This window comes from Melozone crissalis, unplaced genomic scaffold, assembly GCF_028551555.1.
Source record: "Melozone crissalis strain CALT ecotype California unplaced genomic scaffold, PUWL_Pcris_2 ptg000034l_1, whole genome shotgun sequence".
NCBI lineage: Eukaryota > Metazoa > Chordata > Aves > Passeriformes > Passerellidae > Melozone > Melozone crissalis.
The window spans coordinates 15852383-15876230 of record NW_026535812.1 but is presented as its reverse complement, the minus strand read 5'-3'; the positions used below and the strand labels follow the sequence as shown (position 1 = coordinate 15876230).

The following is a 23848-nucleotide window of genomic DNA, read 5'->3' as shown; positions in this document are numbered from 1 at the left end:
GGTTCAGCAGAGCTGGAAGGGGTGCTGGCTTTTCCCCTGCTTCTCTTTTACAACAGAATGAAAATTCATGTCCGTAGTACTCCTGCCTCTGGGTGACATGAGGTGGAAGTGAAACTTCCTCAGCCTAGCCACGTATGAGCCAGGCAGCTGCTAAGCAATTAAGCTAAATGTTGACACAGTCTCCATTCCTTTGATGGAAGAGTTTGAGAATGGCTGTGCAGGTGACGCAGGAACATTCCAGGAGTTGGTCTGTACTTGTTCCTATTGCTCATGAAATCCTTTGTGCTTTCTTTCTAAGTTAGCCTATTTAGACAAGCAGCAGCATTCATTCAGGCATCACCTAGCACTCCAAAAGAATCAAGTTCAGCTCTAGATCAGCTATAAGCCATCACAACTCCTCTTGTCAGGAAATCCTTCTAGCACACACGAATGCTGTGGGGAAAAATACAGCCACGATGAAAGAGGCACAACATGAACATGGAGATGGAGCAGTGTCCCAACAAACTGCAGTTTCCAGGCTGGGGAAAGCATTTCAAAATCCCACCAAGACCCACAGTATCCCTGTACAAAGAAGTAAGTTCCCATGCAGTGAGGAGAAGCAATCAAATCCCCTCTCACTGGGAACCAACAGCACTTCTCTGTGTGTAACTATAGCAGAACATGTAGGCAAAACAGGATTATGGTTCTGCATTAGTTATCAGCTAATTAGCCCCTTGTTTTTAGACAAGGCTCACTTTATAAAAATCAGGTGAAAGGATTTCCTGAATCTATTACTTTACCAAAGCTTTGTTAACACCTCACCACCTTTAATCTCTCACCATTCTTATTTATATTTAGTAATCTATCTGAATTAGAAGTGGTGTGACCCATTCTCTGCTGAGGCCAGACTGCCAGCTTATAGAAATTACTGAAACGAGGCGCCAAAGTAATGTAAGGACAAATGTCTCCCTGTACAGATTGGCATGAACACTGGAGGCAGCATTTGAGCGTAATATTGACTAATTATTTAACCATGAGTGGCAGCTTTGAACATTGTGTTCTTTTTGCTTCGCTTCCCACATTTACTGCGAATCCTAATTACGAAGGGAACAAGTATTCCTTCTCAGGTCGCTGGAAACACAGCAGCCAGCTTTGGGAGAGTGCATGGGATGCAAAGGGGAGGCAGCCGTGAACTGTGCATCAGCTAGTTCTTGTACTAGAGCTAGTACTATGTGCTAGCACTAGTATTCACCGAGCAGGGAGAGCAGGTGTTGGCAGGGATCTGGTCTGAAAATTCAAAAGCTGCTGATAAGAGAAAAAATAGATCATGGACTAAAAATGCATAATTGGAAATGAGCCGTTTAGATTATTAGCAACATGTTGGGGTTTTTTTCCTACTCCCATTTTAGAAAGCTTGGCTTTTTAATGATTGTTTCTGTGATGTTAACAAGAAGTGTCCCCAGTTGGATGCTTTTCAGTAGAGGTCATGTATATCAAGAGATCTGACCCCTAAAAGAGGAATGTAAGCTTCTGGCATTAACTTCGTGCGAAATATCTCTGCCACAGATGGAAACTTATCTGTATTTAAAGGAATATGCACGTACAGCAAACAGCTGGATTCCCTGAATGAGAAGAGACAACTGACAGTTGCTTGAGAAGGCAGATGGTTATCTTATTCTTTCCCTTGCTACTGTCTTTTGGTCTCCTAACCCATGAGGTGAAAAATAAGACTTCAGCTCTCAAGGAATTGAGGCAATAAACATAGCAGTAAGGTGGGAATGAATGTTTAGTGCTGCACTGAAATTTGTGACACCCTGAGCAATTAGACAAATATTTGATAATAAAATTGATCCTATTTATTCTGAAGTCCCTAGAGAAAAAGAACTGTCTCTTCAGGTGTGTTTGTGTACAGTCAGGTCAAGCTCATGACATGGACCTCAGTGGAGATTGTCCCCCATAGGCCTCCTTGAAAAACCTCTCTAAGGGCTGAGTTAGGCTTGATGTCTCGGCTTTTAATTGAAAACTATGCCAATGATATGGCCTTATGCCTTTCCTCTGTCCCTTGGAGAAAGCCTGTCTTCATTGTAGAATTTCTTGGGTTCAGAGAACATGGTTTTAGCTCAGCACAGAGATCAGCTGTGACTCTTGAGTGTATATGTCCTCTCTGGCTGTGTGCACATTGCTGGGCTCTCCAAGGACACCCGTCTGCCGCAGCTCGTTGTGCACCTGCCAGCTCAGCCTCTCTATGGCTTGATGGGTTTCTCTTCCATAAGCAAAAAGTCACCTGGAAGACTTTGCTTGGCCCTCAGGCTTATTTAGAGTTGTGGGAGACAGCTGGAAGACAGCAAGAGCTTCAGTGGTGGAAAGAAGCATGCTGGATTGCTGTCCATGACCCAGCTCCCCTCAGCAAGCCTGTCTGCACACACTTCTGCTTTTGTGGCAGATTGGCACAGGAGTTGTGGCAAGCTGAGGACACCACTGGCTAAAAGATTACAATGCCTTGAGGTGCATTCTTGGAGGTGGGAGTCATGTGCAGTGTAAATATATCCTCTTACTCTTTCATCTGGGGTCAGATGATGCCAGGCTATTATATTAAATGCTCTCTTGCAGTATGTACTCTATGGATGACTTTGTGAATGCTACTTTTTTCCACAATAAATTAGTTGGAAATCCCCTACCACTAGAGACCAGAGTGTTAATACCAGTCACAACCCTTTGTTTCCATTAAGCTTGATTAAGTTAGCTATGGTTGCTACTTGCTGATTTTCCTCTGTGAGAAATCTAGTGCCTGTCTTTCCTGGAAGTGCCCAGTAGATGATTTTAGCTACAGAGGTATGCCAAGACCAAGATGTCAAAGTTGGCCTTGAGCATTTGTCTCTGTATTACTGGAAAATTTATTTGTTATGTAAAATGATTGCCAAAAGCCCATTAGATAACTTGATGTCCTCTGTTCCTCCCTATTTCCAAAGTCTGCTGCAGGGCTCTGATTCCAAATGCACTTTTAATAAACTTGCAATTGCATTGCTTGTTTTAATTTAAGGTACCATTTCTGCAAACACATTGTTCTTTTTGCACTTGATACTGAGTTGGTTGTGAATATTAAGGGACATTAGCAGAGCAAGTGCAGAGCAGTGCAAAATGTGACTGAGCACATGTACTGTGCTGCAGTCTGCAGTGTTCTGTGTTGTACCATTTTTTGATGAGATTTGAAAAATTACAAGTGAAAACATACTCTTCCTTTGTTAGCCACTGTTATTAGAACCATATGGCTTGAACTGAAGAGTAAAGTGTGTCTGACATGTATCAACCTAGCATGTGTCTGCAGGTGAATACAGTTTTTGAAATGCAGATTAAAGGGGAAATGAAGGTGAGATAGTAGCATTCATGCAATTTCTCATGGAGATGCTGGAACTATTTCTCATTTTTAAGGTCTTTCTCCAGGGTCTCTGGAGGATGACACAGAGGTGGAAGGCAATTTCTTGATAGGAATGCTGATATACAGACATGCATTTGCATTCAGCTTTTTGTAGTCCCTCATAAAATGAGACTCATCCTTGTTTGTGGAGAGGTTGACACGTGATACATAGCATGACTCCATGGAAGATATTTGCATATTGGTGTGCTGCTGCTGTGCTGCTGAGCAAAGTTCATGATGAGACCTTGACCATCCTTGCCTGGCTTGTCATGAGATGAGATCATGCTGTCACACTGAGTAAGAGGCTCTGTTCTTAGGAAGAAACATAAATCCTCCTATCTCAAAGCAGTCTAATTACAAATTACCTGGAGTGAAGAAGAAATTAGTCTTTTGACATAATATTTAACATTTTATTGGTTTACATTTCTTGGATTTTTTTACTCCTTCATTATCAGGTGATACTTCTTCTCAAAGATGCAGCCCTGCAATGGGTAGAAATTTCAGGTCTGGCCTGCCCTGGGGATCATGTGAGTTTCCTTTTGTCCAAAGAGCGTTATGAGTACAAGCATTGTGGACACCCCAGATTTGAGGTGTGCTGTTACTAGGAGAATGAAATGCTTCTTCCTCTGTCTCCAGAATTAACGTGTCTAATAGGTAAAACGCATACTTTATTTTATTCCTTCTTGGGATAAAGGAGTTTGTTAAGCAATCTCTCAAAATCACTTCCAAATCTTTTCTCTCTTGTTATTTCTTAGTTACACAAGCTTGTTGAGTGTCTCATCTCTGCTGCTTTTAGGTTTTAATTAAGTCCCTGTTGGTATTGAAGGACATTTGTCCAGGCCTGCAGCCTTGGTGTGTGAGTACAAGTCTGGGGAACCAGCCACTGCTCTGCTGTCCCACTATCTCCTCATGCAGACAGGGATTCCAGGCAGCATCCTGGATGAATTATATCCCACTTCCTACTGGCATATTTCACCCAGCTGCTATCACAGAAGAGCCTCATCGATCCAACAGCAGCCACCACTAGCCTAGCATCAACGAGTAGCTAAAAATAATGCAGGGTGGAAAAAAACACCTAACATGTAAATATAAATCTCTAATGCCTCAGTAGGGAGCATTGCATTTCCTAATCATTCCGTCAAATTGTTTAAAGATTGATTAATACTGGAAAGCCTTATGTTTCCACCTTGGTCACTGATCTCTCCTTCTCCGAGCTCTTTTTTAAGAAGGCAGAAATTTCTTTTCCCTTCCCTGCCTTTTCTCTGGTAGCTCTTCCTTTGCTTGTGTGCCCTTTTCCATAAGCCCTGCTGGCCACTGGAGCAGTGGGAGCACCATGCACTGCCCAGCCACATTTGCAGAAGTGTGCTGGCCCCTGCAGCCACTCCCAAGGAGGAGCATGTTAGGGGAAGTGAAGGGGTCCAGGGAACACAGTGTGACGCTCAGGGCACCAGTCTTGCCATCTGCAAGCTGACACAGCTCCCACAAACTCAGCTTGTTGAGTTGTGCCACCTGGGCTTGCCACCCACCCTTAACCGTCGCACAGGTGGAATGAAGTAACACACAGACATGGAGAAAATGGAGAATGGATTTTTTTTCCCAACCCGTCAGCTGGCTGCCTTTGAAAATCAAAGGCTAGAGCGATTTCTTTCCTCGGGAACACATGCCAAGCAATCGTGCTCCATTGTTGCTGGCAGATTTGTTTTTGCACACTTCAGACAGGAGGAGCGGCACTCTCGGGGCGAAGATGCTGGCACAGTGCGAGTGAGATGGGAAGAGGGGAAAGAGCCAGCGAGGAAATCTGCAGGGCTTTGCCACGTTCCCTAGCAACCCGCGCCCCCAGCACCGCTTCCAGTGGCTCCTCTTCATCAGCGCAGCTGCATCGCTGTGCGAGCCGCGCCGTGGTCTGGCTGCCGCTATTTTGGGTGTAAAACACCAAGCGTGTGATTGCAGCGCTGTCATGGGCATAAGGGCTTTGGATTGCTCTCTTGCCCAGATGGGAGCAATTCACAAGGAGCGCTGGGAAAGTGACTTTCTGTTCTTGCTTGAATGTTGTCTGGTACCAGCTAGTAAATACCATCTTGTGGCATAAAGACTTTGCGATGAGTAGGTTAGATAGCTCCCCTACCATTTGTTTTCCCCAGAAGGTGGTATTGCAGGGAGAGCTGGCATCAGTGTTTCTGGAGTAACTTCTTTCCTTCAATCCACTGCGGACACACGTGGGTTTTTGCACAACAGACATGTGGAGTATTTTGCAGTCTGGGGCACCTACGATGATTTTCTGAATGCTTTTTGCCTGCCTTTCCATGCTCCTGGCCAGACTCACTGCATCCTGTCTAGCTTCTGGGAGGCTTTAATAGAGATTCAGCACTGAGTGCCAGATGGGCATTCCTGAGGACTAGGACAAAAGAAGCCAGCTGTTTGTCTAACACAAATATTTACTGCCCATACAGTGGGTGCTCTGAATGTGCTGCCTCATGCACCTGGAGTCAAAGCTGGAGATACAGCATTTTGGAGATGGTAAAAGCATGGCAGGGCCTGCTTAGGACCCAGCTTCTTTGTCTTACCATTGCTGAACAACCTTTCCTTGATTTAGTGTTTGGAGCAAAACCACCAAGTAACTTTACACTGCATATGAGCTTCCTTTCCTGTAAGCAGCTTCAGCCCTGAAGATGATCCATAGGGCTTTCAGCTGGCTTTGCTCAACTCCGTTGCAGAATATGTCACAACTGCTATCACAATCACAGAAGCATAAACAGTAAAGCTGGAACAGACTTGAAGATCTGTCTGCTGCTCAGAGACAGGATCAACTCTGCCTAAGCTATTCTTCACAAATATTTGTTTGTTCCTACTCTGAAAAGCCTCAGTGATGGAAATCACAGACTCTCCCCAGGCAATCCCTTCCAGCATTTTGCTGGCCTCACTTTCTCATCCTCTGTGTTGCAAACCCTCTAAAGTGTGTGAGTGATTTTCAGATGAGGGTCACAGGGAGGGGGCCTGAATCTCTTATTTAATAGTGTAAAACTAATGCAGAAGGGCAGAAAGAGAGCATGGAGAGAATACATTGTATAGAGAGAAAGAAGAGGAAGGATTCTGTAAAGTGTTTGATATTCTCAACTGTTTTTCTAGACATGCTGTTGAAATTTGCATGGCTCTTAGAAAAAGTGTAGATGAGGAAGGAGGTAGAGGAGGCATGCTTCCTCTGAAAATCCTCTAAAAGAGGGAGCCAGCTCCTCAAAAGGAGCCAGGAGAGAGGAGGCCCTGAAAAACATGTTAGCTTGAACTGGGAGTTGGTAACAGGATCCCATAAAAGCCAGTCTGGCACGTCCCCCACAGATGGGAACAGAGCCTTTTAACTTAATTTTAAGTGAACCCTGGAGTGTCACCTGCAAGGAAGCTGGCTTCAATCACCCATTTCCCCAGAGAGTGGGGTCTTTGCCTGCGGTGTTCACTCTTGGTTTGGCAGTCTGGAAGCAAGTTTTCTCCCTGTGTAATTTGTTCTGTGAGAGACAAATGCAGCTGAGGGCTCAGGGGGCTGCAGTTAGTCTGGTCTAGGTTTGGATATCCTTGTTGACTCAATTAGTGCCTCTCAACCAGCCAATGTACACCTGATTACATTGCTCACCTTGGCATGTTGAGCTAGATTCTCCACTGCTGTATAAATCAGCGAGTTCCCTGGAGCAACTCTGATTTGCACCATCTGAATGTCTAGCCCGTCCTTTTCAAGTAAATTCAGCAAAATTTATATATATGTATATACATCTTTGTTTTTCCCCTTTTGTCAGTGAGCCTGCAAGCTTCTAAGTCGTTAAAATACGGGAGGCTGCTGCTGTTGTGGCTGAACAGCACATGAAAATGGTTCATGGACAAAGTGAATGTATACATCAGAATGGTACAGGCACGGTGTTGTGTCCAGCCACAGTTCTCAGCCTCCTCAGCTCTAATTGCACATGCCACCACCTCTGCCAGTTCACTCCATTCTCCACGAAGTACTGCTCAACCAATTAGTGAGAAAAGCCTGTCTCCAGCTCAGGATGGATGTGGATAGTCTTCTTAGCTGCATCTCTGTACATGGAGGAATGTTTTGACAACTAAACATGGATCTTGTTGAGCTGTCAGTTTGACTCACTCTCCCAAGTGGCTCATTTATTGAGCCATCAGGCTCTTCCTGACCTCCTCAGAGTCGGTCCCAGCCTCACACAAAAGATGGCACAGAAATACAGCTTGAACATGGCCTTCTGAACAGGGTGAATTTCTTAAAGAATTTGATGCCTTGAACAGTGTAGATCATTAGGTCTGTATGTCAGTACAGTACTGTGCCCTCAGGATGACAGCAGCCTTAGAGGCTGCAGCTGGGGAAGTTATGTTCCCTTCCTTAGTGCACAGCCTGGTTCGGCTGCCAAGATCCTGGGGCTTTTTGAGAGGCTGATGGGAAAGCAGAGGATGAGGAAAAGTAGTAGAAAAGCTCTGAATCTAGGGAATCCCATACTCCCTTCTGTCTCCAGTGCCAAGCAGAATTCCTTCTCCTTGCCATTTATTCCATAGGTAGCACAATCCCCACAGCACAAGCCTCTGTGCATTTACCATCTTAAGCATCATGGCCATAGAAGTAATTTTCTGTTTGGCTGGAAAGCATGCCTGTGACAAATGTGGGATGACACACTACATGTGGCAGGGGAAGTAGAAAGAAGGATCACGTGACACTGAAACTCCATATACAACTTCCAGGAAGGAATCAAAAGTGACACTGAGGGTGTAGTGCTCTGCCCTGGGTGTCTGTTGTCCCATCAAAAACACACACACACTCACTCATACATGTGCGTGTCTGGAAGCATCTGACCAGTCCTGTAGACTGAAACTGCAGGATTTTGTTGGCATTGGATAGTTCCTGTAGAAAGGAAATTATTTAGTAAAATCAGCTGACACTGATACCTCTCCTTTGGGTCTTGCTTTCCTGCTTGTTTCCTGCTCTGAGGGTGCTATTACCCTTCCATTTCATATTGCTCCTTTGTACACTGGTCTTCCCTAAGCCAGTCTTCCTCTGGTGGGTGCATATCTCCATGTGCCCTCTCTGCATGGACTCTTGCCAGCTATGGAAGCTCCTAGCTAGGCTGTACTTTGTTCTCCATCCTCTCTGCCTCATTCCATCCTCCCCTTTGATGCTGGGCTCTGGCTCAAATCACTTACTGCATGCTGCCTTCTGAATGGTTTTTCCCTCTTCCTACCAGCACTTCTCTCTTGCCTTTTTTAATTGCTGAACTGAGGTAGTTCTGCCTTTTTTAATTGCTGTATTTGTGTTGCTAAGTGCTAATTTGCTCTTTCCTCTGCCTCCCTCCCCATCTTGCCAGAGCCCTCATTCCAGATCTGACCTTCACCTCTCTGATCCTGGGGCTCTTCTCCTCCAAGGGCCATCACCTGTCCTCTGCACAAGCAGGATTCATAGGATCCACAACAGGGCTAGAACAGCCAAATCACTCCTGTTCCAGCAGGTTGAATGGAAAAGGTTGAAACCCTTTGAATATTGAATAGCCATGGTGAAACTTCCTGCAGCATTTTTTGATAGCACATAATCCCTGCTTCTTTGGCTCCCTGCCATGATTTGGCCACCAGTTGTGGTGTGCTGGGTCTTCATCCTGCAGTGCTCTCTGAGGAAAAATCATTCCTCTTCTCTTGCTGCCCTTTTCTCAGGTCCCCTCCCATGTAATTGTGGGAAATTCCTGAGCAGGTACAGTTTTTCAAGGGAGACTTGGAGATTTTATTTGAGTAATACTTTACTGCCCTGGACTCTATTACAGGAGAATTATGACTTTGTTGAGAAATTTCTACTGCTGTGAGCCAAATGAGAGATCATTTTTGTAAGTACATTGGATGAAATAAATTAGAATCTAGATGGCGGGCATTTACCCTGGCCTTTTTCCTCCAAGTGCAGTATAGAATTTGGCACTGCTTTGTTCTGAAAATATTATTTCTGATTATCTGAGGTAATTGATAGTGAAACGTGCAAGTCTCTTCTAAAGCAGCAGTGCTTAGGCTATCAAGATGACACTCACTTGAGGCTGCAGCCCTTCACTCTTTCCTCTTTCTTTTCTTGTGTATTACTCCCTCTGTTCCTGATGGCACTGTTTAATTTCACCACCTCTCTCCTTACTGCCAGTGTGTCCTGTCTTCTGCCTGATGTTGCTCAGCATCACAGTAGCACCTCAAGTGCAGCTAATGCCTTGCGGGTGCAGCTGCACTGGAAGCCGGCTGCCAAACCCTTCCCCAGACTCTCCTGTGAGCGAGCAGCGCCAGGTCTGTGCTAAACTGCCTGCTTCTGGTGGGGACCTCCATATAACAGAAGGTGAAGGGTTCTCTAAGTGTTTAATCACCAGTGATGACCAACTCCAGCCTGGTAATTTTGTGAAGAGGCTCTTGTCCTTGTTCGGGCTGGAGATAGATAGGCCAGGGCTTGGTGGTGGCAGTGTGGTCTGCTCAACACTGATGGGCCAGGCGATTGCCCCTCATGAATTAAATAACATGTGTTTGCAAATGGTACTTGACGTGATGTTAGATGACTGAGCTGAGATCCAGGTGACCTACAGATACCTGCAGAGGGCTCCTCATGAGGAGAATTAGTTGTTTTAAGTGCAGTAAAGCTTCAGGCTCTTAAAGGTCAATAAAGCAATTCAGCAACAAAACCATCCATAAAGATGGTATAAAATATAGAGGTGCTTTAATTGAAGTAGAGATGAGGTGAACTCTGATCTTTATTGCTTACATATTGTCTTGAGCTGTGTCAGTATTGTTTAAATAATCTTCTCTACAGTCGTTCACCACAAGACCTGGAGGTGCAAGCAAATGAGGACTCCCTCTGACTTTGATGAGTAGCAATCTTCTCATTATTATTTGCAAGTTCTCTTTTCTCTGGCATCACTGGAAAAGGTGTCACTTTGAAAATTTTTTGTCACCCTTGAAGCACACCTTGGCTGAGAGGTGAGCACAATAAGATATTGTGCTGAACAGCTGTGCCTGAACAGAATCCAGATGTCTCTTAAATTTCTGACTATTGTGCTGTGCCTGAACAGAATCCAGATGTCTCTTAAATTTCTGACTCCTTTTCTCTGACAGACTGAAAGTGAAATGAAGGGTCGTACTCAATGCTTATACTCTCTGACATGTTTGTAGCTATTTTCTTTCCAAAGGAACTTGTGCCCATTTTGTTAAAAGGGGTTGGCACCCTCCAGTAACCTTGAAGAAACATGGCCTGTGCAAAGTTAAAGGAAAAACAGGAAAGCTCTTAGAATGAAAGCAGCTACACATTAGGAAAAGAGAACAGGTGATTCTGGGATTGGAACATGAGTAAAATGGAGAAGTCTCCCAGTTGTGAAATAGGGAAGAAGCTTCTGAGTCCAGCAGGAATGTAATTTGCTTTTGCCACATTATTGTTTCCTCAACTATTATTCTTATCACTTTTATTTATACAAGACCACTGAGGGCATGTTGGGAGACCAGTGTTTGTTTTGAAGGTGTTATAATCTTAAAAGACAAAATCTAGACATATGTGAGTGAAAGGAGGCACAGTCTTGGCTAGTAAAGGTAATTATTAATAGTCATGATTTGTACTCATTCAGCATCTTTCATTCAAGGATCTCAAAGCATTTTGTAATGAAGAGTTCATTGAGCCTCTCAAACTCTCTTGAGACAGCCAAGCATTATGAACACCATTTATAACAGCAGGGTGCAGGATCAGACTGGTTAAGAATATTGCTGAGGATAAAGCTCAGGAATCCTACCCTCCAGTGCTATGGATGTTGAACCAAGCACCCGCTCCAGTCTGAGAAGCCTTTTTTTTTTACTGTAATTTATATATATAATCTTTTAAAATGTTAAGCAAAATATGTAGTCTTCATTTAAGTCATTGGTGTCCTGGGAAGTGTAATGGCCCATGTCACAATTGACTAAAAGTGAGACTACAGATAGTGGGTTAAACACACTTGGTTAACCATTTGTTTGCTGTTACAGTTTTCACATGAAAAAACCTTATATTAAAACCTGTCTTGGTGATGGAAAGTGATATGATTTTAGGTTTCTTTGTGTATTAAAACAGAAACACAATTTGCATATTTTAAGTATCTTTTCTAGCCTATTCAGGCTTCTGGCAAGAAAGCTATATTTAAACTGTTAATACAGTATGAATGCAAGTTTCACATGCAAAATTAGTACCATTAAAATGGTGAGATTTATTTTTCTTTTGAAACAAGTGATGCCATGGCACTTCTGTTTTTGTTACCTGCTAAGGCCCCGCAGCTGGGGCCGCCTGTTTTTTCACTGGGTGCCAAAGCTGAACCGCAGGGCAGGTGGTGCTGGTGCTGAGCACCGGGTCCAGCCCCCGCTCTGGGGGTGAGTGGTGGTCAGACAGTGCTGGGGAGCTCCTGGGGCACTGTGGGTGCCATGCCAGCCGTGTGTGTGAGCCCATTACACTGTGTCACCCCTCAGTGTCTGTGGAAATTGTTCAGCTCTGCCTTTCTGAAAGGTTGTGCAAGTGAAAAACTTAAAAAAAGGTCAAAACTCAGTTATTTCCTTAGATTTTAAGGGTGCTTCTGGAAGGGTAGGCTTTGGAGGGAAGGTGGTGCTGGAAGGGTAGGCTTTGGAGGGAAGGTGCTTCTGGAAGGATAGCCTTTGGAGAGAAGGTGGTGCTGGAAGGGTAGGCTTTGGAGGGAAGGTGGTGCTGGAAGGGTAGGCTTTGGAGAGAAGGTGGTGCTAGAAGGATACGCTTTGGAGGGAAGGTGTTTCTTTCAGTCATTTCATTGTGGCAGTGAATCATCTGAGTGAGTTGAGTACTTTGTCAGCTCACACATCTCTTTTCATCAGTATGAATATTGAAGCATTTCCACTTTTATTAGGTTTGCCTCTGTGCTTGTCCTATTAGATGGAAATATGGCTTGGTTGATGGTGAGCCCTTGAAGTGCCAATCACTGCCACTGGAGCCCCCCACAGCTTGATGTCTTTCAGTAGTGCACCTTGGACTGGCACAAGGGAGCCCTGTGCATCATCTCATCACCTGCCCAAGCAAGGAGTCCTGTATGCTCTGTGCGCCCCAGGACCTATAGCCAGAATGTCAAGAAGTGAATTCAAACCCTTGTACAGCAGTGTGCTGGGCAGCTTGGGATCAAAGCAGTGGGACTGTTGTCTCATATGGAACTTTATGGCTCCTACTCTGAAGTACAGATTTTGACCTGTTGATAGCAGTAAATATAATGCTTAATTAATTAGTGCTTTGAAGGCCATCCTGGAAGCCCCCAGTATTATGATGGGAAGAGGAGGGGAGTTAAGAGGCAGCCTGTAGGGTCTTTACTGCTGGTGATGATCCATGGGAGTAAGGGAATGCTTGACTCTAAGCCCAGAGAGATGTGGCAAGGCAAACAGCTTGGAGCAGAATAAAGCCTTTGATCTTGAAACAAAGAGATGAGTAAGCATAGGACCTCTTGATACAATTTTATGGAGCAGACTGAGCTCTTCCAGCCAAAACCATAGGCTAAAATGGCACAGTCTCTTTATTTGCATATGGGTATAATAATGGTGTCTCATTCTCACTCTCAGTAGTACCATCCAGCTGTTCCTTGAGTTCTTGGCTTTTTTTTTTTTAATGCCTAAAATGTCTATTACCAAAATAAGTGGGGTTAATGGAAAAACACAAAACAAAACAGCCTGATCCCCTTTTCATATGAGATAAGTCTTGACAAGTAAAGCATATTTGTGTAATGATAGGGCCAAGAGGCCCCAGGCAAGATCAGGCACTGCTGCATTTGTTTCTGTATATACATTTAAGCACCAATGGGACATTAAAATGTAGTATTTTATATGTGAAATATAGCTTAAATCTGCTGTTTCCTGAGATAACATGTAAAATATTTATTACTTGGAGAACCAGCCACTGCTTTGTATTTCATAATGAGAAATGGTCAATGTTGCTCCATAAAAATCTTGCACATCTGCTGTTAACTCTGAATATATAAACAGTCCATAGTGTCCAGCAGAAGCAAGGACTCGCCAGAATAGCAGTGGAAGGTGTCATTTAACACAGTCATGCTCAGTGCGGAAGCCAGAAGCAGATGGTGGTGTTTACAGAGTATCCAGTTTTTATAATACCTAGAAAAAATAACCAGCCCTTCCAGATTCAAAACATTAGTGAGAATATGAAGAGTAGCAAGAAAAGCTACTTAGTCTGTTTACATATAATAGCATAAAACAATCCAAGGACAAAACAGTGATGTTCTTTTGTTACCATGCTTGATGGTTAATAAAAGGCTCTGTCTCTGTGTAGTCACTTATGTCGTAGAAGCTTGAACAGCTCCACAGCACTGATTAATTAAGACAGAAGTATTGCTGAACCCATTTTACAGAGTAATTAGGGTGCATGTATGGTGAGCCTGTTGAATTCAGTATCAGTACACAAAGACCAAGATTTTGGGTTCGTGACTGTAAGCTAAAAGCTCTGCTCTGGTGAGTCAAAATAGACATCTGTATGAGCAGCCTGATTTTCAAAAGTCCAGGAAACGTCTCAGTTCTATCATGATTTTGCATTCTGGCTCTACTGTCTTTTAAAATTATCAACAAGATACCTCCCCTTCTACCTGTCTGCATCCTAATTTCACAGTGTTAAAAAAAAAGAGAGACAATTGTGCAAAATTGCTGGCTGTGGAGTTAAAACAGAGGAAAATACTTTTATTGTTATTATTACTCAAATTCTGTGTAGCTTAATGCCACAAGAGATCACTGAAACTAAGAGCTTAGCAGGATTAGGACAGGCAATGTGCATGGATAGTTAAGTGAGGATACAGTTGCAATAATGAAGTTTAAAAATAAAGAAAAATATCCTCTAGAGCTTTGAAGCAGTTACAAAACTGTCCTATTTCAAAGCCAGGCAGTGTTAAACAAATGAGGGCTCTGCTGGCAGAACTGCACGTTCTGGATTGCTGGTTTGCTGTGAGGGGCAGGGCAGGTAGGCAGCCAGGGAACCCGTGGCTTGTTCCACTCTGGCATGGCCCAGAAGAGCCCTCTCTCCTGGCAGCCCAACACTTGAAATTTTGGTCTGCTGGTGTGGGCTGGAGGGCACTGGCTGTCAGTGGATATCTCCTCATGCAGGGCAGTTTCTTCAGAGGATCTTGATGAGTTATCCTCTGACCAGGAATAAACCCAGGAATGTGCATGCTGCAAGGATTCCAGGCAGAATCCTCTTTTCAGGAATCTTTATGTACTCTGGCAGCTGTAACCTTTCACTGGAAAAATAAATCAAGAATTAAAATATTTTTTCTAATACATCTTTTCTGTAAGAGTTGGCCTTAATTATAAACTGAATTACAGCTGTAGGCAGTCTTGATACTTCCTTGGGAGCACAACTCATGAGAGATGTGGCACTATGCTGGATTTCTTGCTCTGAAAGTTTGTGATGGCTTTGGATAGTCAATAAATTCTTTAAAAATGTAGTCTTTGTCAAACCATTGAACAAAAAATTATGCTGCAATACTATTTAACTGACTATTAGTTTTGGTGAGTGAAATGAAAGGACTAACTTCATGCAGTTGAAACAGGAGGAAAAAAGTGAAGAGAAAGTAGCTATCAGTGAAAGATGTTTCTGGCTGCTTTTCAATTCCAAATTCAGCTAATTCTACCTTCTGAAAAGAAGATAATTTCCACGTTTCTGTAACTGGGAACACGTAATTGAAGTTATTTTCTCCCAGAGAGAAGAAGCTTCTTATACAATGTTTGCAAATGGACAAGAAAAATGACCACATACAGTGTATTCTGAATGATGGTGCATTCATCACAGCATCATCTTCAGATGGCTTTGCAGATTCTGCACTGCAGTTTTTACCCATATGGGTAAATATTTATGTGGGGATGGGGAAGGTTCTTGTTGGCAAATGCACCACACTGACTGCAGAGCTCCCTTTTCTGGGCAGCCCTTACATCTGAGACAGGTCTGGAGTAGAAAACATGTGCCAGGGAAGCACTGAAGCAAGTATCAGCGTTGTGTACCAAAATAATTATGCAGTGATTCCACACGACTGCTTCTTTTGACCTGGCTTTTCAGGAACTGAACTTTAATAAGGAAGATGAGCCAGATGTTGGTGCAGCATTTTGATAGTGGCACAAGCAATTAGCTCACTTCCTTTGTAGCATGAAGATACTTTCTGCTACAGGGCTTAACCCTGGAAGTGCTTGTGTTTTCCTTAACATCCCAACTAAGTATGCAGGACAGTGTTTATTTAGGAATGTTTTTGCATCTGCACATGCTATGCAATCCTCTTTTCTTCCTGAGCTTGCTCCTGCAGTCTTCTCTTCCCTGAAGTTGCTTGGTGTTTGATCTCAGTAGCACAGGTGCCTGTGCTTCCAAAGCATAGTTCCTCCTGCCAGCTTTTTACTGGGCTCTTTTCCATTTTTGTGGATCAGTTTATCATCCCTGATGCTTCTGTGGTTAGCCAGACAGAGTGGTGCCTTGGGTCTGCAAGTCAATGCAGTCCCTTTCTTTGAGCTGTGTCTAGCTAAGGATGTGGATATTTGTGTGCTCTGAGGTATGTGCATGGGGAAAAGAAAATGCATGAAGTTAGTTAACTGGTAGATCAGACAGCAAATTGAATTTCTAGACAGCCTTGATTATTGTACAGATCAGGAGAAAATAGAGGAAGTTTAATATAAACAACAACACCACAACTCTGTTTTGTAAGGCAAGCCAGAGTTATATTTTTACCCTGACATAACAAAGGAGGAGGAAGGAAACTGTTTTGCTGAAACAAGTATTTTATATTGGACTAAGGATACACTTTCCTCTCTATGTTTGTGTGTGTGTGCGTGTCCCAGCAAACAGCATGTTCATATTCATGAAATGCATTTTCCTGGAGGCACATAGTCAGCATGTGCCATGGGAGGAGGAAAAAGATGTGCCTAGCACTCCTTAAAGGCTGGTCGAAAAGGCATAGCATTTTAGTCAAAATAAGTCCAAGTGTCTCGTAACATTGTGGTTGGTATTTGTTATTTCTGCTGACATTGGGTACTGGATAGGAAATCTGCCTGGTTTGGAAAAGTGCAATGTAGATAAAATAGGAGAGCAGCCTATTTATTGTATGTATGAGGCAGTGTGGCCTCCAAAACCAGAGAGAGTCAGACAAAACTGAAAATCTGCAGATTTTGGTCTTTAATTTTAAAGGGCCTAATCCAAGCCCTTATGAATTAGTTATGGAGGGCTCCCCAGTTGGGAGTTATGGGAAGGCAGCATGGAAATGAGGGAGAAGCTTCACCCACCTTGTGCCAAAGCCTGGCTGTGCTGGCCTGCAGGTGCAGTGGCTTTGGGTTGCAGAGTGTTCAGTGTAGGTCTGCAACGGCAGGTAGAGCCCCAGTGAGTGAGGCTGGAAAGTGCAGGGCTCCCAGCAGCCCGGATGCAGGATTTGTCTTTGCCTTAGAGCCCATGTGTGATACTGAACAAATCGCTTCGGCTCCATGTATCTCACTGCCCTTTTCTGTGAACAGACTGTGGCTTGTGCCTTCTGTTTTTGTCCATATCTATTACAGGGCTCAAGGGTAAAGGCAGTGTTTCAAATGGTGTGTGGACAGAGCCCAGCAGAAAAGGATGGTGATGACTAATGGGAAATACAGGGATGGGGGCCATCATCAGCTTCAGACTATGCTGTCTTCTCCATGCAAAGTCTAGGAAAGGAGTCTCTGTTGATGGAATGGCAGAGGTCTTTCTTTTCTGCATGGAAACTGAATGAAATAGGTACAATACCTGGAATAGAACCTTTAGAAGCTTGGATTGATTTCTCAAGCTAATAAATCCTGGCTGCACTTGCTGTGTTAAAATATATGTTCAGGAAAGATTCGTGATTGGTTCTCAAGAACAAGAGAGCAAAGGGAAAAAACCAGGTTGTTCCAAGGTTAAATGTCTTACATTTGACAACTTTATTGACTTACTAATAAACTTTTTTTAGGATTATGCTATATATTATTTCTAATAAAGTCATTGTAGACTAGCCCTTCTGAAAAAGCCACAAAGCTCTGGCCAAGGGAGTCTGGGTGTTCTGGGTCAAATACCTGCTTCTAGAACTTCTAGTCATGTGAATGGCCTTATCCACACCAAAATGATGTATCCCACAGAGATGACACTTACATGACTTAGAGGGCAAAGGCAGGTCACCATACTGCCTGCCCCCCCACGTGCAAAAGTAAGTTGTGGTAACCCAAACACATCAGTATGGTTGCATTTGTACAAAAAACTTTACTGCTCTGTATGTGGATGTTCAGCATTTCCAGATGCTCAAGACAACTGCTAGGCAACTAGAATTCCTGGAGAAATGCACAAAATCCTTAAATGTTGTTCAGAAAAAAAAATCATAAGCAGAGAAAAAGAAAATGTGTGGGAAAATCTGAATGTATGTTAGGTCCAATCTATGTTCTCAGTCAGGGAGTCTGAATGTGTGGCAAACAGACCTTGCACAGCCCTTCAGGGAAATCCATCCAGCCTGGGGCTTATTCCAGGTACGCTTTTTTTCCTAGGGGACCATGCCACCCCTCTCCATCGTGAACTGCTGCTACTCTGCTGCAGAGTGGGTTTTGGGCAGGCAGTGGGTGCAGCTGCTGCATTGAGCATGTGTGCACAGCAAATCCAGCCCTTCCAGGGAGCACAGCCTCCTGCTGAGGCCAGCAAGTGAGGGAGGAGGGTGATGGTGCAGCTTAGCATGGACCCTAGAAAAGGAATTATGATGAGGTCAGGAACATGCAGCTGTTTGGGTTTTGGAAGTGGGTGATTGAAGTATTATCACAAAGTGCCGTTCTGAGACCTCGTCTGCATAGATTGATGTCTCATTTGAAATCTCCTTCTTGCCTGAAAGAAAAATGCATGGAAGTATATAGTTAATTCTCTTGAAGTGCAGTGCTTTAAAGCTGCTGTTCTCTGTTGAACATCACTGGCTCAATAAAGATTCATCATGTCAGACGTAGTCCCTGGAAGTGGTCAATGTATTGTTTCTGCAGTGATTTTACATTTTCTTGCCATCTAAGTAGTTATGGAGCATGGAAAAATGTTTCCTTGTTTCATATCAAAGGTCCAGTCCTTGATGTAGGCAGCAATTAATCAATAAAATCACTCGCTTTACTGAAATTATGTGTTTTATAAATAAATTAGTTTTCACATGCAAGTCTTTCAAGAAAGCCGTGCACACAAGAAGAGCTGGTGTCAGCATTTTTTAATCCTGAGATGACTGAGTTCCTCCTTATGGACACCAAACTTAACTTCTTCTAAGAAACTTCGAGGCACAAGACTATTTCTGTGCTTCTCAAAATATGCCATACTTCTGGTGTTTTCCAGGGAGAAGACTCTCTTAGACAGGCTGCAAATACTGTATGCGGCTGTTAGCTTATGAAGGTCAAGAGATCTTGGGTTCTACACACATATTAAAACCTTTGTATCTCTAGTACTAAAAATCTGTGGACCAGCTCCTGATCTCACTAAAGTTTACAGCAGGATTTGTGTCAAAACAAACAAGAAGAGAACATAACTAGCACCTTGGGATCATCTGTCTTTGTCCGTGTACTCTACCACGGGAGAATTATCATTTATGTTGTGTTGTTAAGTGATGGGAACTTTTACCAAGTCTGAACTTAAATGCTTCCAAAGCCTTTTTCAGTTTTGGAGAACATTTGTATCAAGTTATTCTTGAAATAATCTGCTTTTTTATTATTATGTGCTACCCAGTAGACATCTAATTATGAGGCACAGGATATTTCCCATTCTAGGAGGATATATAGTACTTCATTGGATGTTCTTCAGAGTCCATTTTCATTACATTAAGTAAGGTGTTTACTTGCTTGAATCCCTTGTGTCTTAAAAAAAATTCAACACTAAATGAAGAATGAAGTTCAACACTGAGCAGCCAATATAGCCCCTTACTGTGTGAATGCTTTTATACCACATCACAGGCTGTTCTTTTTTTTCTTTTCAGAGTGGGTATCCAAGCTCTGGACCTACATCAAGCACTCCTGCCTTCAGGCCTGAGGATGAGCTGGAACATCTGACCAAGAAAATGCTGTATGACATGGAGAATCCTCCGTCTGATGAGTACTTTGGTGAGCCATGTCACAAGTGTTCGTGGTCCTCTTCTGTATTTACTGGGTTCAGTAATGGGAGGTCTGACAACTGCACTGGTAATATAGTGACACTCGTTTTGATGGATGTGCTTTCCATGCTTGGGCTGGAAGTGTAATCATCCATAGGAATTCCTCTGTAATTTCAGCATAAATCTCATGCTCACTCACTGTATGTTTATAGTCTTACTGGATATAAAGTTGAATTTTTCAGTGTCTGGTTCATTTTCACACCATCTGTCCCCTGCTTCCAGGCTACCAGTCTGAATTCAGGTGCGGTCGCTGTCGTGCCTGCCTGCCCCATCCCTTCTCATTGCAGCTGCAAAAAAATCTGGCAGTGTAAATGTGTTCTGCTTCCAAGGCATGGATTTTCATTTTCTGTGTGCTGGCACAGATTAAAAGGAAATCCATTTTGAGTCAATCAGGTTGGTTATACATGGGGACCCAGAATTGGGTCCAACAAATACAAGTAAGACAAATCTGGACTGATTGGTTCATAACGGTGTCATCTTCCTTACCTGGAAAAAGGTATGCATCTAATTTCCTTCTGAAGTGGTATAGAGTATAATTATCTTAGGCACCTATAGGTGTAGAATTATATCTTGCCTTTACATGAAACATAGGTGGTAAGACCTCTGAACTCTGCATTGAAATCAAAGTCTTGGACACTTGATTATGATGAGATCAATGGATCTGCCTGTGTGCTTTGTTTCTTACAGGCTTGGGCAATAATGTTATTATGAAAAAAACTGCTGTAGTTTGTAGAGTTAAAGACTGGGGCAGGCCATTCATTTTGTGTTCTTTATATTCCTTTATTTCAACATTTCTTAAAAATTAATTTAGATTGCCCCCAGATCTATTTGCTATAGAGTTTGGTTGGACCGACACATTTCTGGCTTAAAGAAACTTTCGTGATCTGGTTTAATCAGAGAGTGGGTGGGACCACAGTTTCACTAACAAGCAAGGATCTTACAGTGGCAAAAGATCTGATAATATGAGAAGATTAAGATGTTCTCATCAAACAAGTATTGCCCTTGTAGGTGGGGTTAGTATCAGTCCCAATTCTCTATGAGTACCTTCTACCGTCTGTGGCTGCATCCTAATAACCAAAATGTCTTCTCTGTAAACACTGATAGTCCTCAGAATTGATGATTATCACAGATCTGAGGTGTGAGCAGGAATGGCTAACTGAATAGAAAATAGCCAGGGAGCATTTTCTGTGTTTCTGCCTTTGACTTTGTCCATAGCCATTTGGGTTCACTCTCTGATGTTTTAAACATGAAACTACGACCAAATAAACATAACATGTATTTAGTCATTAGCTGGGCAGGAAAGAGAGGGAAACTTTTTTCCTACCCTCTTCAGGCAAATGGCTGAAGCCCTGAAGCATGAGATCTGATTACAGCAATTTTCTTAAAGCAGAACTGTGTGGCAGGAGTTGGTTGATGGACCAAAGCCCATTCCGTTTTCCTTTTTGCCCAAGAAAGTAGGCAGATAAACAAAGAAGATTCGCTGGCTCAAGGTCAGAAAGAACCTTGCCATTATACTGCCTAATGTCCTCCTCTCAGTTTCTCCCAGGAACATGATTGAATCATGACTTAAAAAAAAAAAAGATCTAATCTTATCTTAAAAACTTCAAGCAATGGTGAGTCAACCACCTACCCTGATAAGCTGTTCTAGTGATTAATTTTCCTCACAGCTCGAAAATTGCTTCCTGAAGTGAAGTTTTAGTTTTGTTTACCACTTGTATTTATGAAGCTGCAAAGCTCAGATTTTGCAGACTAATATTGTATGACTAAGATTGCTCTGCTCTGTTCAAGAGGGTGGTACATCAAAGTTTCTTCATCCAAAAGGGATGCATAGCTGAAAGAGTGGGAACATAAAGTCTCTCAGGTCATCAATTTGGCTATCAGATCAGACCAATGTCAGACCAATGCCATGCCATTAGCTCTTAATTCAGCAGGAGATGAGAAAATGGAAAGGGGGCTTCAGAGCACTTAGAAGTTTTGCCAGTGTTATTCATATAAACAGTAGCATAATCAAAGGTGGAATAATCATGCATGATGCATGGTGGAGAAAACAAACAACCTTAGTCCTACTCTAGGCAGGTCATGTGTAATTACCAACCTCACCTGATTGATCTTCTGTGTGCCACTGAAGTTCATCTCTGAGGTGATGTCCAGCCTTGGCATTCCTGATGTGCCAAAGAACTATGTCTTGGGCTGGACATCTCCTCAGCTCCCTAGCATGCTGTGCCCCATACAGTCTTCTAGGAGCATTTCTATCTAACAAAACACAGAATGCTGGGGCACTGCTTCATATGCTTAGGTACAGTTGATGCCTGAAGAGGCTGACCTGGAACAGAGGCTAGACAGAGTTAAAGGAATAAAGTAGGTGTTTATTAAAAGGCCTTCAAAGTATACACCTTGGGCAGTACCAGAGGCCAGCTATGGCTCTGCCCAAGATGGACCCAAGATGGATGCAAGATGGATGACCAGTCACAAGTTTTCACACTTTTATAAGTTTTGGTTCATTTTCATATTGAGGTCAATTGTCCAATTAAAGCTTCAGGTTATGAAGTCCCATCCTCCCAGATTGCTCTCCTCAATTCACTGTTGTTTATACTTCTTGACAGCAGTGTCCTTGGTTCTCAGGCTGGGAAAGAATTTTTTTGTCCAACTAAACTGTGAAGGGAACTTGCTAACACTTAATATGAAGTTCAGAGTCACACACTAGGGCAGCACAGAATCAAAAAAATATGCAAGCTAAAACTTAAGGCATCAGTGAAAGAGGTAAGCTGCTCTCATCTTCCTAGCTTTGCTCCAGCCCAAGCTCCTCCCTGGGTCTCTGGAGTCACAGTGGATGAAGCTCTCTGATATGGCAGTGCAGGCCGGGAGTTTTGTGCTAATTCTGGCTATGTCAGAACTAAATACTCATCTCTACTTGAGCTGTCAGCCAGTGCCTTCAGTAACTTCATGCTCATGTGGAAAGAACAAATTAAGTGTGGGAGGGAAAAAGAGTCTTTCAACTTTGGTTAACTGTCTCAACCAATATCTCTGCCCTTGTTCTTTAGTTGTTTAGCATGGTAGTGTGGACTGTACAGGATTCATATGGCACATTGATCAAGTAATCTGAAAAAGGACAAATGGGCAGAGACATTGACTCTGATTTGCATTAAATATCTTATGCCTGAGGTCTAAATGCCATGGTAATTGTAGCATACCAGATAGCTGTCAGCTAATCACTTTTATTAGTTTGAATTTAGAAAACTGGATTTCAGCATATTAAAAGTTGGTTAAGAGCAGATAGGTTTTGAATTGAAGAATCTAATTAACCTTGCTAGAAAGCTGCAAGGCGTTATATTAAGTCATGAAAATAATTTGTTGGAATAATTACATTTGAACTGTCAGGCTAGAGAAAGGTCATTTTACTTGATCTGCCCACACTCTGGGATCTTCTGTGTAACCAACTTCCTTCTGCAAGTTCATTCACAGTATCTCTGGTTTTCAATCAAGCCATCTTGGTTCTGTAGTCAGCAGAATCTGCCCAGAAGTGGGCAGGGTGAAGGTTCCTTGGGTAGGAAGAAGAGTAGTAGTCACTCAAGTTGTCTCTTTGCTCTGGAAATTCTGTCTGGCAGACCCAGTGAGCTGAGCTGAGGAGCTGGGCAGCCAGCACTTCCATCCAGTCTGTGCTTACTGCACCTCTCTGCAGCTTCCCAGGTGCAAACCACTGAAAGTAATTTCAGAGTTCGGGGAACAGTTCTAGGCAGGGGTTGCTCACCCAAGCACTCACAGCTGGCAGCAGGGCATGGATCACACTGTCCGCCTAGGAGTGTGGTGGGAGCCAGGAGCAGCATGCTGGAGATGCTTGGAAGCAGCCAGATCACAGCTGGCAGCTTTGTCTTTCCAGGGCTTACCACAGCAGCACAACCAGTTGCTGGGAAATCCTCTAGCTGCCATTGGCAAGGCAATGCTTAAGTATGGAAATATCACTAGGCATAATAATTTTTTTTAAATTCTTGTGAATTTTTAGAAGTTAAACGTGCATGTTGGGTATTCTGCCTAACTTTTGTTAAGATCAAACTACTATAATAGGTCTAAGCACCCTAATCCTTGGTGTATGTCCCCTCCAACCCCCTTGCAGATTCTGGAGTAACTTGTGGAGTGACTACTCCTGGGAAGTCCTTGGCAGATCAGCAAATTAAAGTCTTTTGAGTCTAAGCTGCTCTTCCTTCTTTACTGATGATTAAGTTGCTGATCTGTGGTAGTTGGCTGTCTTTAATCAAATCCCTTTTTATTAGAAAGGATTCCCAAATGTCTTATGCTCTGTGCAGTAGGGATA

At 43.1% G+C, this 23848-nt stretch overlaps 1 protein-coding gene across 3 annotated transcripts in view; it reads left to right on the top strand.

The window, feature by feature from the left end:
• Positions 1–23848, top strand: part of LPP (LIM domain containing preferred translocation partner in lipoma) — a 200726-nt gene that overhangs the window by 112041 nt on the left and 64837 nt on the right. For 2 of the 3 annotated variants that reach the window (XM_054282950.1, XM_054282952.1), the window contains one exon: positions 19366–19489. In XM_054282950.1, coding sequence (XP_054138925.1) covers positions 19366–19489 — 124 coding nt within the window. Of the gene's footprint in view, positions 1–9669; positions 9683–19365; positions 19490–23848 lie in introns of all 3 variants that reach the window. The other variant, XM_054282953.1, reaches the window with a different exon arrangement.